The sequence below is a fragment of the Erythrolamprus reginae genome, chromosome 6 (genome assembly GCF_031021105.1).
Source record: "Erythrolamprus reginae isolate rEryReg1 chromosome 6, rEryReg1.hap1, whole genome shotgun sequence".
NCBI classification, from domain to species: Eukaryota; Metazoa; Chordata; class Lepidosauria; order Squamata; family Dipsadidae; genus Erythrolamprus; species Erythrolamprus reginae.
Window position 1 is genome coordinate 64,613,773 of NC_091955.1, and position 16,580 is coordinate 64,630,352.

Consider the following 16,580-nt stretch of genomic DNA (forward strand, 5'->3'; position numbering starts at 1 on the left):
CAAAGAAGCAGAGGCCACTAAAATGAATAGAGATAGCACAAATTTATAGAGAAAATGAAAGCTCGGAATGTGCTTAGTTTGGAAACCAGAATAATGCTAAAAAGAACAAAAGTATTTTTTTCCTATGTTTTAAATAAAGTGAGAACACTCCAGTATGCCAGCTGCACAGGAGATGAGTAACAATTAAAAGGCAGGACTTCCAGTCTGATAGACTTTTCTAAGAACAGTAGAAGGCTAAGAAGAACAGAAGAAGGCTAAGATTTCAGTTCAAATTTCATAGTATCTGGTCCTCAGTAAGTACTCCTTTGTTGTCTGAATAAGAAACATAAGAAGAAAACTTCTAAACAGGGTTTTCTGTTTCATGGTAAATGTTAAACAAGTTTTCTATGTATCTTTCTAACTTTGGTTTATTTTCCTTTAGATGAATAAAAGAAAAACTAGTATTCCGAGCCTTTAATAATATTTTTTTCATCCTGACAACTCACAATCAGTAATACCAATAAATAATCATGTAAAGTTTTAAATGCACCGGGAAACAAAATTAAAAATTGAAAAATCACTACAGCCACTAAGCATCACTAGAACCCTCACTTCCCTGAAATTCTACAAAGAATCATGTGTAAACTAGAAAAATACTCAAGGGGAAAGGAAAGTGGGAAGGTTAATCTGTGCATAAATTGGGTGGGCTTAAAATGTCTTTGGGGAAGGTTGACTCTGAGAACTTCAGATAATGTCTCCTTTTCTTCCTCCTCTGGAAGGCTAAGATTTACTAATTCACCAAGTGCTCTTGTTCCCAGGAGCTTGAATTACCGACAATTGTCTGGTTTTGATATACTAATACTTAAAAGTATTATCATTCTCTATTCCCTGGGGGGCATTTATGTATTCCTAGTCTCCTTTTTATACTACATATCAATAAACACTTTTCTGTGGAAAAAAAGAAAAATATTCAAGTTTTGTACTTCTTGTTTAGCAGCTACCTTATTTAGGGACCATCAAAAATCATTTCCGATGTGTGCATTTATAACCAAATTTTATATGTCTGACTACAATGGCTGGAGTGAAACCAACATTGGCAATCATACAAGAGAACTGTAAAATTGTAGCAAAAAAAGGAGAGGATAAATTCCACAAAATCAAAGATCAGATGTCCAACCAGAAGTACCTAACATCCATCATTTCCTCAGAATATTTTCCTTAGTCAATAAATATATTGACTGGGAAAATAAAGAAAGAGCACCACAGTCAGAGAATTCCTTGAAGCAGAGCAGTCAATTAAAAAAATACATTAACAGACTGAATCAAGCCGATTTAAACCATACATAATGCAGAGAACCAATCAGAATAGCACTAACTCAATCCCCACCTGTGAATCAATTTATATTCTCAAAATGCACCCAATCAACAACCAACCATGGAGTTAAAGTGAGTTGAGCGGCCTCTAAATTAACTTAATTAAACCAATCAATCAATTTGCACATAATTTAAATTCCACATACTTAACCTCAACAGCATCGTGTGAGCTTCAATTCTGAGAATTCCCCAGCCAGTATAAGGGCTGGAGAATTCTGAAAATTGAAGTTCACACATCTTAACACTGAGACTGAGTAACCCTGCATTGATTTTATGTGTATGATGAATGCCTACTTTGGAACCATTGTGTTGAGGAAGCCTTGTTCAGATAAAAGCAAAATATTTGCAAAAAACATGAGCAATACTTTAACAGTGATCCCTAATGCTGCAGAGCCCCCCTCCCATAAAAAGTACTGTATAATAGTACAATTTTAAATGTCAACAAATGCATGCAATAATTTGATAATGTTTATACTATCAAGATATGTAACATTAAGAAGTAATGCCAAGGCAACAAAGTTTCTAAAATTTTGAAAAAGTAAATTAATGGTTTGTACAGTATTATGAAACCACATTAAGAATTTATTATAATGTCCCATATCTTCTTTCTATGAAATGAACCTGATAAAATTAAATACCATTTTGATATACAGTACTAGCTATTGCTGGAGTAGATTAATTGCACTTTTAAAATTGCATTAATTTGTGTTTAAAATTACCTGATTTCAGAAGGAAATTTCAGTTGTGAAATATCTTCAAAAGTAAATCTACACAGAAACACATTATAATACACAAGACTGGATTATAGCAGATAAAGCTAAACATGTTTTTATATAAAGCTGTCACTGATGTACAAATAACACTGAATAAAAAGGCACTTGTGGTTACTTCTAGCACCTCATCTTCAATAATAAGGAATGAAGAAGAATTTATAAACTGGACTTGATTCTTCATGGGCAATGGCCTACCAACTAGTATCTGTCAAATCTCTTGATCCATTTAAGCAGTTTCCTCAAAGTACTTTTATCTTGTCTGAATTAAATACTGATTCACATACCCTAGCTCACTGCCTTGGAAACTGAATTTACTTAAATTGGACTTGGCTGGGCTTAAGTGGGAGAAACCTGGGGAATACTAAGGTTGTAACTAGATGAACTATAACTTGGATAATTATTTCCACACTGTTGCCAATAAAACTGCATGGATGTGTTCACATCATCACAAGAGTCAATCATTTTAATCTATATGAAAATATCCAGGACTGTTTGTAATCCACCTACAAGTGATACTGTAATACAATCTCTGATATTGCCAGATTGAAACAGATTCAGATAACCAGCATTCTTACTTAACATGAAATATTGTTGATGTGCTCTTTCACATTACAAATGTGAAGATACACAAATGTGAACATACACATTGAAATATTTTTGGGTTTTGTAGAAATTCAATTCCCCTTTAAATATGAACAGGTTCTTAATTTTATTGGAATTTGAATTTTCTATGCGTGAAGAAGAAATGATGTACTCAAATCACAACATAACACAATATGAAACAAAAGGGAATCTAGATAATTTGCCTACACAAGTTCTTAAATAATTTTGCTGATTTACAGCACATCTTGCTCAGAAAGAATTACCCATCTACCCTCAAGGATACTTTTCTATGTTGAAAACAGGAAATTATAAAAGAGAAAATTGTATGTTTGAAATGGAAGCTCATCAATAATTAACATAAATGAAATGTAATCATTGATGAAATGATACCAAGTCACACATCCATTGTAGGCTTTCTGCTAAACCCAGGTATCAAGTCATCACAAATGCTAGACTCTAGGACAGTGATGGCATCAAACCTTTGCATGCCAAAGAAGGTGTGTGAGTGTGCTAGCATGAATGCACATACCCATAGCCCTCCCCTCCCCCTCCACACATGCGTACCCCCCCCCCGGTGCATGTGCACAGGCCTTACTGAAGCCTGTTAGGTGAAAAAAAATGCCCAAACGGGCAAGTTGTAAGTTCAGGAAAACGTACTTCCGGTTTTCCATTGTGCTGTTTTTCCGCTCTGGAGGGTTCAAGGAAGCTTCCTGAAGCCCCAGAGTGCAAAAAACAGCACAACAGGCAAACCAATGTTCAGAAAATGCATTTCCGGTTTGCTCATTGTGCTGGTTTTTGCACTCTGGGGCTTTCCTGAACCCTCCAGAATGCAAAAAACCAGCACAATGGAAAACCGGAAGCGCGTTTTCCCGAAGCGTCTGGAGGGTGAAATGGTCTTTCCCAAGGCCGAAAATCAGCTGGCCAGAGCATGCATGCATGCTGGAGCTGACACGGGGCAAAGTCTTGTGTGCCCTCCAATATAGCTCCACGTACCACCTGTTCGCATCATGGCTCTAGGAAGTAACACTTTGCATAACAGTAGATTTATTGAACAAATATGGCAATCTGAAACTATATATACAAAGAGAGTCTAGAGAGGGATCACTAAATTGATAAGTGACAAGTTAAACAATTTGAGTGGCTTTTTTTCAAAGGATAATTGGGGTAAAGGGAGCAAAAAGCAAGGGACACTCTTGATTAGAAGGCTTTAGGAAATTTGAAAGAAGCCACATTTGTTGTGTTTGCCCATAGTAATTAAATGTAACCTCAATGTTCAAAGTTACTATGCCACAGAAAACTAATTATGGTAGAGCAATATTGCAGAAGCACTACTGCTTTTATTTTCTATTATAAGCTCTGAGGATCCTGAACGACTGATAATCAGGACCCCAGAGCACACCCCAATCATTTTTATTCTATGCACTTTTAAAAACACACTCTTTAGGAATGTTATTTAATTATAACTAAGTATTGTGCATATTTATTTCTGTCTTATTAGTGTTGACCTATATTTAAAAGATCTTGCTATACATTTACTGAGAAATACATGTTTCAATTTGGAAAAGATTTATTAAGCATCTAGATATTGACAGTATTGAAGCCATAGTTTTCAATCACAAAATGTCCCAGGTATTTTGACACCATTCTGCAGCAATGTCAGCTGCTTTACCAATAATTTTGGATTATACTTATGAAATGTATAAAGGCTCTGCTTAGCAGCAAGACATTTTTAAATATTAAGCTAACCAAAATGCATGGTTAGCTAATTGTTTTCTTTAAGTTATCATTATATAAGAATATTATTTTTAAATTGTTAACTGTTTAAATTCTTAACTGCATCTCTCCCAAATGACACAATTAAATTATTTAGCTCAATCAGTACTCTATCTTTGTTCAGCTTCCATACATCATTTTTCAAATGGTTTATTCCATTTTCATCACTAGAGTTAATGACAAAGATTGTAATGGCATGTACTAGCAGCACCAAACTGCAATTTCATACTTAATATGGTAACCCTCAAAGCCAAAGGAAGGTTATTTGTCTTGACTAAATCGCTCATACATGTGCATGTCAGCACATTAGAATATATCAACCTCAAAGAATAAATCCATGTTCAATATAATGCAGAGCACTTCTCAACATAGTAGACTCAAAACCAGATTTTATTTTCTCAAGACAATAAAACCTAACTCAAAAGACATATGAGCAATTATGGAATAAGCTCAAAATTTAATAAGATCATTGTTTTGTGACATAAGAAAAAGATATTTAATATCATTGCATGAGCTAGCATAAAATGTGAGATTTCAAGCAACATCTGATAATTGCAATATAATCATTATAATTAGCCCCACCTTTATCTTACAATATCACAATGCAAATTAAATACAAGGCCTTTCAGAAAAAGGGGAGAAATGTATGACAATCAAAATTTACATTGCTCTTTTCAATTCTACCACAGTGATACATTATACCACTCCCTCAATGCAAAAGAAAAGGCTTCCTTCATAGAAAGTAAATTTTAGAATGCCTACCCTTCTAATCCTTTTGGTAAGAGATGAGGCTTCATTTTTAAAGAAAAACACCTGTTTGGAGGGGGAAAGCCTCATTTTTCTTGCCACATAAATTTCATCTGCAATAACACTGTCTAAAATATTTTCTGAAAATAGTCTAAAATGCCTTAGTAATTCACCTTGATACTTTTAAAATTAACCTTTCCTACCAAAGACCAACTAGAGCAACAAGACAGTTGTTTCCTCTGAACTCTGTCATGTTTATAGGCACTGCAATCCAAAACATAAGAGAAGTCAAATAATTATGTTTTGGGGTGAGGAGACACACAGACACAAGAGATATTTAGGTACATTTTGCCTGATAGATTCAGAAACATAAGCTTCTTCCCAAAAATCCCCCACAAGCTGTTTCATTAATTTCTTCAAATCCTTCTTAAAAGCTGCAATGCTGCATTATTTTATTTCTGTGAATATAAAGCATTATAAGAATATGCACCTCCCCCTTCCTTGGCCAATCATAACAGCAAGAAACACTATAAGCATATTTAATTCATGCTAATTTTTGCACCAGAGTTAAAAGCCTCAAAAGACACGAACGTTTGCAGGTAGAGAAAAAGATAAAAGGCTTAGATGAGATTCTTTAGAACGATGTAATATAGCCGAACAGATTCAGCTAGTTATATTCAAAAGGCTTTTTAAGTCATTTAACCTTTCGAAAATTTGCCACGTCTACCTTTTAGCGATCTTCTCAAAGATCTGGCAACTGCATCTGAAGATCAAATCACTTACGCGAGGCAAACATCGTGCTGCAAAATCAAATGAAGCAGACACGCTAATCTGCAGGGGGGAGAAAAAAATCACATAGAAACTACTGACCTCATAAAGTGCAACAGTGCTTAAATCCAGCAAGTTGAGGCATACAGGGGTAAAAATGGAAGTGACGGGATCTGAAAAAGATTCTGTTAGTATTTTTATTTTCTTCTCAAATTGAAACGTTCAAAAGCCAGCACAAGCTCCGTCGGCCATTTTGGGTTGAACTCGCTCACTCGATCACAATTGCGAGCGCGCGCCGCCACCGCGAGCGCGCGCACATACAGAGGCGCGCGATTGCGCGCACCCTTCGCAAACACCCCCCGCCCCGTAAAGCAGCAGCTTTTTGTGACCTTCAAATAGAGACGAATCACGTGACCAGCGTACACTGTCAATCAGGAAGAGGGTGGGAAAATTATAATCTTAAAGAGAACGCAGTTTACTTTTCTTTCGTTCCTTTGTGCAAGGTGCAACTAGTACAATCCGTTCTCTATTACTTCACAGCAATGTACCCTACGAAGCGCCACGTTTTAATAAAGATTGGCAGCCGGCTGAAATTATTCAAACCATCTATCTCACCTTGGCAACTTGAAGATATTTGGACTTCAACTCCCAGAATTCCCCAGCCAGCGAATATCTATCTATCTATCTATCTATCTATCTATCTATCTATCTATCTATCTATCTATCTATCTATCTATCTATCTATCTATCTATCTATCTATCTATCTATCTATCTATCTATCTATCTACCGGTATCTATCTATCTATCTACCGGTATCTATCTATCTATCTATCTATCTATCTACCGGTATCTATCTATCTATCTACCGGTATCTATCTATCTATCTATCTATCTATCTATCTATCTATCTATCTATCTATCTATCTATCTATCTATCTATCTATCTCCACCCACCCACCCACCCATCTTACAATTAATAATCAACTCGCACTTTTTCCATTTAAAAAAAAAAATTAAATGGATGGAAAATACAGACTATAGCTATCTAGCTAAATAAGAAATGTTTATCTGGCATTTAATGCCAAAATGTAAATCTCTATATGCCGAAAAGTTACAGCTTGTTAGTGTTGCAATCCACATTCTTACTCATCCTGTCCATTAAAAGGAAAAGCAATTTCAGCATACCTTGCTATTGATTTAGATTAAAAACCAGCAGGGCACGTTGGCTAATTTAGAATTCCAAACTCCTTAACAGAAATACTTAAAACATTAATTCCTGATTAAGTGAAGAGATTTTATTTTCTGTAAGAAGTAAATAAGATATATTCTTATCACTTCTGTAATAGTCACAATAGCTTATAACTGTTTGAAAATAAAGCATGCAATATTATAGAAATTACACAATCCACGTTGAATACATAAAAACAGGATGAAACATTACTAGCATAGCCTAATAATTTATTTAACCAAATTAACTGTTTAGCTTCCTTCACAGTCAATGCTTCCAGCCAGTCAAATTGTACTCCCAACTTCCTACTGTAAATCTCACTTTGGAAAAGACTTACTGAGCAGTTAGATTAACCAACTGCTTTTCTATTCCCCCCCCCTCAATTACTTCACATTTACAGCTAATTTTCAAAGTACTTGTAGTTGTCCCAAAAGCTTCTTAATTGAATAAGAAATCATGAGTTACAAGAAAAGTTGAAAATGAATATTTTGAAACCTTAAGCAAATGCTGGCTGGGGAATTCTGGGAGTTGAAGTCCAGATATCTTCAAGTTGCCATGGTTGGGAAACACTGCACTAACGTGTCTCAAAATATAGATATAGATAGTCCTCAAATTATGACACATTTGAGCCCAACATTTGTGTTGCTAAGTGAAACATTTGTTAAGTGAGTTTGTTCCATTTACAATTTTTCTTATCAGTTGTTAAGTGAATTACTGCATTTATTAATTTAGCAATATGGTTGTTAAGTGAATCTGGACTCCCCATTGACTTTGCTGGTCAAAAGATTTGTGAAAGGTGATCACATGACCCCAGGACACTGCAATCATCATAAGTACGAACCACTTGCCAAACATTTGAGTTTTGATTATGTGACACACAGATGCTGCAACAATCCTAAATGTGAAAAAAATGGTCATGACCCTTTTTTCAGTGCTGTTGTAACTTTGAAGTCACTAAATGAACTGTTGTAAGTCAAGAACTATCTGTACAAGACCCTGATCTATCATGAGGTACAATATAGACCAGCCACTGTTAAAAGCATCCATTCAACTACAAAACATTTTATTGATTTTGAATGTGCCATCAAGTTGTAATCAACTATTAGCAACCACATGGATATTCTCCATGAAAATCTGTCTCTAATCTATTCCTTTAGCAAGACATTTTATAAAGTGGTAGGGGAAACCTACTAGAAACAACTGCATAAATTCTGTACAGTAACAACATGGAGAAAGCATAAATTGTTTGCAATGCCAATTCTCACAGGATATATTTTTGTTCTAAATTTGCAGTTATAACATACAGTAACGACATTCAATCAACAGAAAAAGTAGCTAATATTGGAAATACTCATGTCTATTTGTTGGTCTTTTTTGTTGGGTGTGTCTGTATGGAATGTTACTATAGTTTTTGTTTTAAAATTCTCTTCTCATTCATTCAGTAATACAGTACTGCACATTTCAAAAGCTTACAAATATTTGTTCTTTCTGGAATCTGATCATTGTTTTGAAACCTATATTTTGTAGCATGCTTATTCTACAGTATTCCCTCACACTCTAACGCAAACTCCCTCCCTCCCCCAACTCTACTTCACAGAACTGGAAATCTGCCTCATGGATGCACAGTAATCAACTCAGTAAACTTTGCCTTTCATGTTACTAATAATCTCTAACTCCTCTTTCCTAGTTTCTTTAATAAATATAATGGATTAGGAAAGAGTTCTTTTACCTGCCTGGTACTGAACTAGCCTAGTGTGCCCTACTATTTGATGGGAAGGAAAAGAGGCAATCTTTTAAAGACACAACTCTCAGGACTGGAGTGTTTTCTTTGGACTAAAATTTAATAATTAACATAAATCACACATCAGTTGGCAACCCTAACCCACAGAAATATAATACAAAGAGGTCTAGCAGACTTTGGAGGTAAAGATACAGGTAGCCCTCAACTAACAATCATTCAACAACAATTTGAATTTACAATGGTGCAAAAAGTGACTTATGACAGGTCCTCAAAATTACAATTGTACCACCCCTGCAGTCCCCTGATTGCAATTTGGGTGCCTACAACTGGCTCACACTTAAAATGGTTGCAGTGTCTTGTGGTTACATGATTGTGATTTGTGGCCTTTCCATATGGCTTCCAACAAGCAAAATCAATGGAGGCAACTGAATTGTAAATGGTGATTCGCTTAATGCCCGTGATGGTTCACTTCATGACTGCATCACTTAATAACCAAAAGTATGGTCCCAATGATGGTCATAAGTCAAAAACCACCTGTATCTCTTCCTCTAGTTGTTTTGAATTAGTTTGGGAAAATAATACTGTAATGTAAATGAGTAGAAGCTGGAGCCGTAGTGTAGGTCATCAATTTTAAAGTGTGTGAATTATAACTAAATTTCCCAGTGAATGCACCGGGTAAAAAATTTTGAGAATAGAAATCCACACATTGTAAAGTTGTGAAAAATGTAGATCACAAATAATATTGCAAGTGGTCAATAATAATGAACACACATTTGAAGGAAAACTTGTTTCTGTATGTTTTCTAAAGAGCAAGAGGGATTCCCAAAAAACTCAGAGTCCTTTTACTTTGCTTTTTAAGGAGCATTTTTAATCTGCTCCTAACATATAATTTACTGCAGCATGATACTTACTTGCATGTGCATCAGAATAATATAATATATATATAACTCAAGGATCAGATTATAAAACATTTTATATATAAAAATTCATATGATAAATGCCATAATCTATATCTTCAATAGGTGCAAATGGAAGAATATTGTCATTTGCAATTACCAATTATGGTAGCTTATATTAATGCTCAAGTTACATAGATGTCTATCCCCCATGCTTGTTTCACAAAATGCAAACTTCAGAAACCAAGAGAAACTTTCAAAAATAGGTTTTTACCTTACATAAAACAAAATAAGCACAATTCTGCTTGAGCAATCTAATCTAAACACTATACAGTAATAGAAAAATAAATTTATGAATGGACTCACTTTGGTCTTCCCTGCCCCCCAAAAAGGGAAAAAAACAAAGTAAGTTTCGATTCAGCTGAAAGCAAGCAAATAAATGGTTATTGGTTGGTGTGGGCAGCATATGAAAACAGTATGCTTTGCTATGAACCAGTTTCCATGGATTTTGGCTTGAGTTATAACTGTCTAGGGCCAAGCTAACTGCTTATGCGTAAACAGTAAAGTATGCAGACCTTTAAAATTAAAACTGTTTCACCATGTATCGTCAAAGACTTAGTGCTGTGGACTGCTCTCGTGTGCTCTTGCATTTTAGGAGGAAAATATGTATTTTACTATTAGAATTGCACCAGTTATGAAATGCTATAATTCATCTTAGCCAAAACCCAAAGAAATTGTATTTCCAACATTTGCTTCCACAAGACAGCAGCTTTGAATGAGGCTTACAAATGCAGATAAAACATTTATTTCAATTTATGCTTGTTCATCTAAAAATAGATGTCTGAATAACGCTAATCGGGACAAACAACAGCTTTGCGGTCAGATTAAACTACGACAATTGAATATTGAAGTAATATCAAATTTGCTTTAAAAATACCAGTGCAGGTTCGTAAGGTGAAAAGTTCGTAAGATGAAACAACGTTTCCCATAGGAATCAATGGAAAAGCCAATAATGCCTGCAAGCCCATTAGGAAAATCCAAAACATTAAGGCTTTTCTTTAAAAAAAAAAGCAGCAGGTAGACGAAGCTGAGGTGAATGGAGTGGGGGGGACGACAGACAGCGAGAGATGGCAGTCCCAATGAAGCAAGGCGGAAAGAGCATCGCTTGACCTCCGTGAGTCCCTGCCTCCCGTTTTTGTCCCCCCCCCGCTCATCTCCCTCACAACTTTCTCCTCTCTTGAACTCCATGAATCTTTTCCTCACGGTTTTGTCCACCCCACTGTGCTCATCTCCCTCACAACGTTCTCCTCTCTTGAGCTCCATGAGTCTTTCCTTCTCATTTTTGTCCACTCCACTGTGCTCATCTCCCTCACAACTTTCTCCTCTCTTGGGCTCCATGAGTCTTTCCCTCCCGTTTTTGTCCCCCCCCCGCTCATCTCCCTCACAACTTTCTCCTCTCTTGAGCTCCATGAGTCTTTTCCTCCCGGTTTTGTCCACCCCACTGTGCTCATCTCCCTCACAACGTTCTCCTCTCTTGAGCTCCATGAGTCTTTCCTTCTCATTTTTGTCCACCCCACTGTGCTCATCTCCCTCACAACTTTCTCCTCTCTTGGGCTCCATGAGTCTTTCCCTCCCGTTTTTGTCCACCTCACTGTGCGCATCTCCCTCACAATGTTCTCCTCTCTTGAGCTCCATGAGTCTTTTCCTCCCGTTTTTGTCCACCCCACTGTGCTCATCTCCCTTACAATGTTCTCCTCTCTTGGGCTCCATGAGTCTTTTCCTCCCGTTTTTGTCCACCCCACTGTGCTCATCTCCCTTACAATGTTCTCCGCTCTTGGGCTCCATGAGTCTTTCCCTCCCGTTTTTGTCCACCCCACTGTGCTCATCTCCCTTACAATGTTCTCCTCTCTTGGGCTCCATGAGTCTTTCCCTCCCGTTTTTGTCCACCCCACTGTGCTCATCTCCCTTACAATGTTCTCCTCTCTTGGGCTCCATGAGTCTTTCCCTCCTGTTTTTGTCCACCCCACTGTGCTCATCTCCCTCACAATGTTCTCCTCTCTTGGGCTCCATGAGTCTTTCCCTCCCGTTTTTGTCCACCCCACTGGGCTCATCTCCCTCACAACATTCTCCTCTCTTGAGCTCCATGAGTCTTTTCCTCCTGTTTTTGTCCATCCCACTGTGCTCATTTTCCCCATGCAGTTTGGAAGGGGGGAGTTTGTAGCTGGGATTCAAAGCAGTGCTGGCAAAAATGAAGGGAATCCCAGCGAGGGGAACCTCAGAAAAATCCCAGCAATGCAAGAACGGGGCGCTTTGACTAGCAACATAAGTTGGGAGGTGGGGATTCCCAGGAAAATCCCAGTGCTTTGGGGCATCCCAGCGGCAGCAGCTCGGGTTCCTAAGGTAAAAATAGTTCAGAAGAAGAGGCAAAAAAAATCTTCAACACCGGGTTTGTATCACGAAAAGTTCATATGAAGAGGGGTTTGTAAGACGAGGTATCACTGTATAATCCTTTTAACATACACAGTAAAAATGTTTAAAAGCTTCATGAGATACATACACCATTGGGTTAATCCTATCAATTGAAAACATTATACAAAGAACAGACAAACAATAGAAAACAGAAGAAATACAAGGAAAAAAAATAGGCGTTGATTGCTTACCTGAACGCCTCTTCTCGTACGGTGAGCGGGTACAGCAGTCACATGGGTTGCTCATGTCCAATCCGGTGGAACTGAGCCTAGTATTAAAAAAGCTTGCCGGATCCGCCCCTTCCCCAGAATTCGCGAATCCATAGACTAGGCTCAGTTGTGAAGCTCTGTAGTGTTCAACTCTCATTGTTAGAGGAAAGAAAGATATAGAAAGGTAAAGAAGACACATACAAGGGCGGGAAGTGACTGCTGTACCCGCTCACCGTACGAGAAGAGGCGTTCAGGTAAGCAATCAACGCCTATTCTCCGTACTGAAGGAGCGGGTCCAGCAGTCACATGGGACATACCCAATAGATGGTCCCTAGGGTGGGATTAGCTTGCTATCGTGTGAGATAACGGATTGGAGTACCCTTCTGCCGAAGGCAGCGTCCGCTGAAGCGTAAGAATCAATTTTGTAGTGCCTGATGAAGGAATTTGGCGAGGCCCAAGTGGCTGCTTTGCAGACCTCCTCCAACGGGGCTTGAGTCGCCCAAGCGGCCGAGGTGGCTGCGCTCCTGGTGGAATGCGCTGTGATGTTCCTTGGAACTGAGAGGGAGGCCGACTCATAGGCCTTAGATATAGTCCCTCTGATCCAACGGCCTATTACTGTAGAAGACACTTTGGCCCCCATGACTCTGGGATGATAGGCTACAAAAAGTGCTTCTGACCTCCGAAAGGGTCCTGTGCGTTGGATATATATTCTCAGCGCTCTGGTGAGATCCAGGGTGTGCCATCTAATTGCCAAGGGATGGTCTCGTTGGAGGCAGAAGGAAGGTAGGACAATATCCTGAGATCTGTGGAACATGGAACTGACCTTGGGTAAGAAGGTAGGGTCCAGTCGCAAGACTACCTTGTCCTGATGGAATTGACAAAGGTCCTGCCTGATTGAGAGGGCAGCCAGCTCCGAAATGCGTCGGGCAGAGGTAATAGCCACCAGGAATGCTACCTTAAAGGATAGGTACCTGAGGGACGCCGATTTTAGGGGTTCGTATGGTGCCTGCGTGAGGGAATGGAGAACCCGTGGCAAATCCCAGGAAGGATACCTGTGGACCTTGGAAGGTCTGAGGTTGGCTATGCCCTTGAGGAATTCCTGAACTTCAGGGAAGGATCGGAGAGGCTGTCTGCGGGGGCCCCCTAGGACAGATGAAATGGCTGCCAGATGACGCCGGAGGGTGCTGGTGGAAAGTCCTTTATGGAAGCCTTGCATAAGGAAGGAAATAATTCTGTGTATGGGGATGCACAGAGGGGAGAGACCTTCCTGTAGACACCACTGGTGAAACTTGGACCACGTGTGGTCGTAGATTCGATTGGTCGAACCCCTTCTGGCCTTTAAAATGACCTCCACTGAATCGGGGTCATGACCACGCAGTTCTAAATCTCTCCTGATAACAGCCAGGCGGTGAGGTGGAACCACTCCGGGTCTGGATGGAAAGAGGCCCCCTGCCGCAGCATATCCCCCGAAACGGGGAGTCGCCAAGGGTCCTGGACGGACAGCTGTTGGAGATCCGCGAACCAGGGCCGGCGGGGCCAATGGGGGGCGATTACGATTACTCGGGCCCTCTCGGTGAGGACCTTGTGAATCACGTCCGGGAGGATTGGAATTGGAGGAAATGCGTAGAGTAGGCCTGGAGGCCATGGACTCCGGAGGGCATTGATTGCTTCCGCTCCCGGGGATGGAAATCTGGAATAGAAGCGAGGGAGTTGGGCGTTCGCATTGGTCGCGAAGAGATCCAGAATTGGTAGGCCGAATCTGAGGGTGATTTGATGGAACAGGTCCTGATGGAGGTTCCACTCTCCTGGGTCTATCGTTGCTCGGGATAGCCAATCCGCCTGGACGTTGAGACTCCCCGAGATGTGATCGGCTAAGAGCGACTGGAGATGTTTTTCCGCCCAAAGGCCCAACTTGAGGGCCTCCCTCATGAGAGCCTTGGATCTCGTGCCCCCCTGTCTGCAGATATGGCTTTTTGTGGCAATGTTGTCGGTGAGAATGAGAACGTGCCGGTTGGGAATGCGAGGAGAGAAATGCTTCAGAGCCAGGGAAACGGCTCTTAACTCTAGCCAATTGATTGGCCTGGAAGCTTCCTCCGGGGACCACGTGCCCTGGGCTATCATCCCCTGGGCGTGGGCGCCCCATCCCGATAAACTGGCATCTGTGGTGATGACAAATTGATCCGGGCACCTGAACGGGGATCCTCTGTCCATGGCCGGAGACTTCCACCACTTGAAGGATCTGCGAACACTCAGTGGGATGACAATGCGTCGATTTGAGTTGCTGTGCCCCGATCTCTGAAAAGGCAACAGGAGCCACTGGAGTTCCCTAGCATGAAGGCGAGCCCAGGGAATGATGCCTATGCATGACACCATCTTCCCCAAAAGGGAAGATAGAGTAACTATGGATACTGAAGAATTAGATAAAATGTTAGAAATTAACTCCACTATACTGAGTTTTCTCTCGGGAGAGAGAAAAACCTGGGAGGATTTTGAATCAATAATAGATCCCAGGTGAGAAATGGATGTGGAAGGTTGGAGGTGACTTTTATCAAAGTTGATGGAAAAACCATGGTCCTGGAGGACTGACATGGTGACAGAAAGGTCTGTTTTCACTCTCTCTAGGGAGTTCCCATGAATCAAAATATCATCAAGATAACATAAAATGTGGATGGGAGACGCCCGGATATAGGCCGCCAGGGACCCCAAGAGCTTTGTAAAGACCCGAGGGGCCGAGGAAAGGCCAAATGGCATCGCCCTATACTGGAAATGCCTGCCTTGAAAGGAAAAACGTAAAAATTTTCTGTGGCATTTGGCTATAGGAATGTGAAGGTAGGCCTCAGTGAGGTCTAAGGAGACCATGAAATCTCCCGAGTGAATGGCGGCCAAAATAGAAGACAAGGAGTGCATCTTAAACTTCCTATATTTGATGAATAGGTTTAGTTTCTTTAAATCCAAAATGGCTCTCCAACCTCCGGAGGACTTTGGAACCATAAATAGGATGGAGTAAAAACCTAGGCCCTTCTGACCGGAAGGGACCGGTTGAATGGCTCTGATGGACAATAGATGAGAAATGGCCTCCTCCATACGGTTACAATCTGAGGATGACCTGGGAGAAGGGCAGGAAATAAACCGTTTAGGGGGAGGAGAAATAAATTCTAAAAGAAGGCCTGTTTGAACTGTGTCAATGACCCAAGGGTCCTTGGAGGTGAGACGCCAATTAGAGGCGAAATGAGCTAGGCGACCCCCTATGGGAATGGAGGTAAGATTACCATCTAGGTTTCTTTGAAGCCCTGTTAGAGGAAGCTCCCCTTTGGAAGCGAAACCCTCTACCCCTGGAGTTCCTACCTTGGGAACGAAAACGGGGGGAATACTGACCTGGAGATCTCTGATAGGAAGCCGCTTGATCTTGCTGGCGCCCTGGGCGACGAAAGGACTGCGTTTTGGTAGCCTTTTTCGTGGTTGGACCCAAAACCTTCTTCTTGTCCGTGGTCTCCGTGAGGAGTGGATCCAGAAGATCACCGAAGAGAAGGTCGCGCTTTAAGGGGCCCTGGGATAACTGCCACTTTTGGCGAACTCCCGCTTGCCAAGGGCGAATCCATAGGAGTCTTCTTGCCGTTGTAGAAGCTGCAATAGACTTAGCAGAAAATCTAGTAGATTGCAAGGTGGCATCCGCCACGTACTGGGCAGCTGCAAAGACCTTGTTGAAGTCTTGTTGACCTCTCAAGTCATCGGGAGGAATGTGCTGTTGAAGTTGGCGAAGCCACAGCAGCATGGCTCTGGAGAAAAAGGAGGCCGCTGCAGAACTTTTAATGGCCCAGGAATCAGCGGTGAATCCTCTTTTGAGCATTTGCTCGATGCGCTTGTCCTCTGGGCGGAGGACTTCCTCCGCCTCGCCTGGCACAGCCGCTGCCGAGTGAAGAATCTTGACAGGTTCATCTGGTTTGGGAAAGGATAGAAGCTCTTCATAGGAAGAGGAGAGTTTATACAACTTTCTGTCCTTGGTGGAGGGATTAAGGCCA

At 40.5% G+C, this 16,580-nt stretch overlaps 1 protein-coding gene across 8 annotated transcripts in view; it reads right to left on the reverse strand.

Annotated features, from left to right (window-relative positions):
• Nucleotides 1-16,580, reverse strand: part of TNRC6B (trinucleotide repeat containing adaptor 6B) — a 151,371-nt gene that overhangs the window by 109,507 nt on the left and 25,284 nt on the right. The window contains exon 1 of one of the 8 annotated variants that reach the window (XM_070756086.1): nt 6,120-6,297. The exons of 6 other annotated variants lie outside the window; for them this stretch is intronic. In XM_070756086.1, coding sequence (XP_070612187.1) covers nt 6,120-6,124 — 5 coding nt within the window. In that variant the 5' untranslated portion in view covers nt 6,125-6,297. Of the gene's footprint in view, nt 1-6,119; nt 6,298-16,580 lie in introns of those variants that run through there. One more of the 8 variants, XM_070756082.1, reaches the window with a different exon arrangement.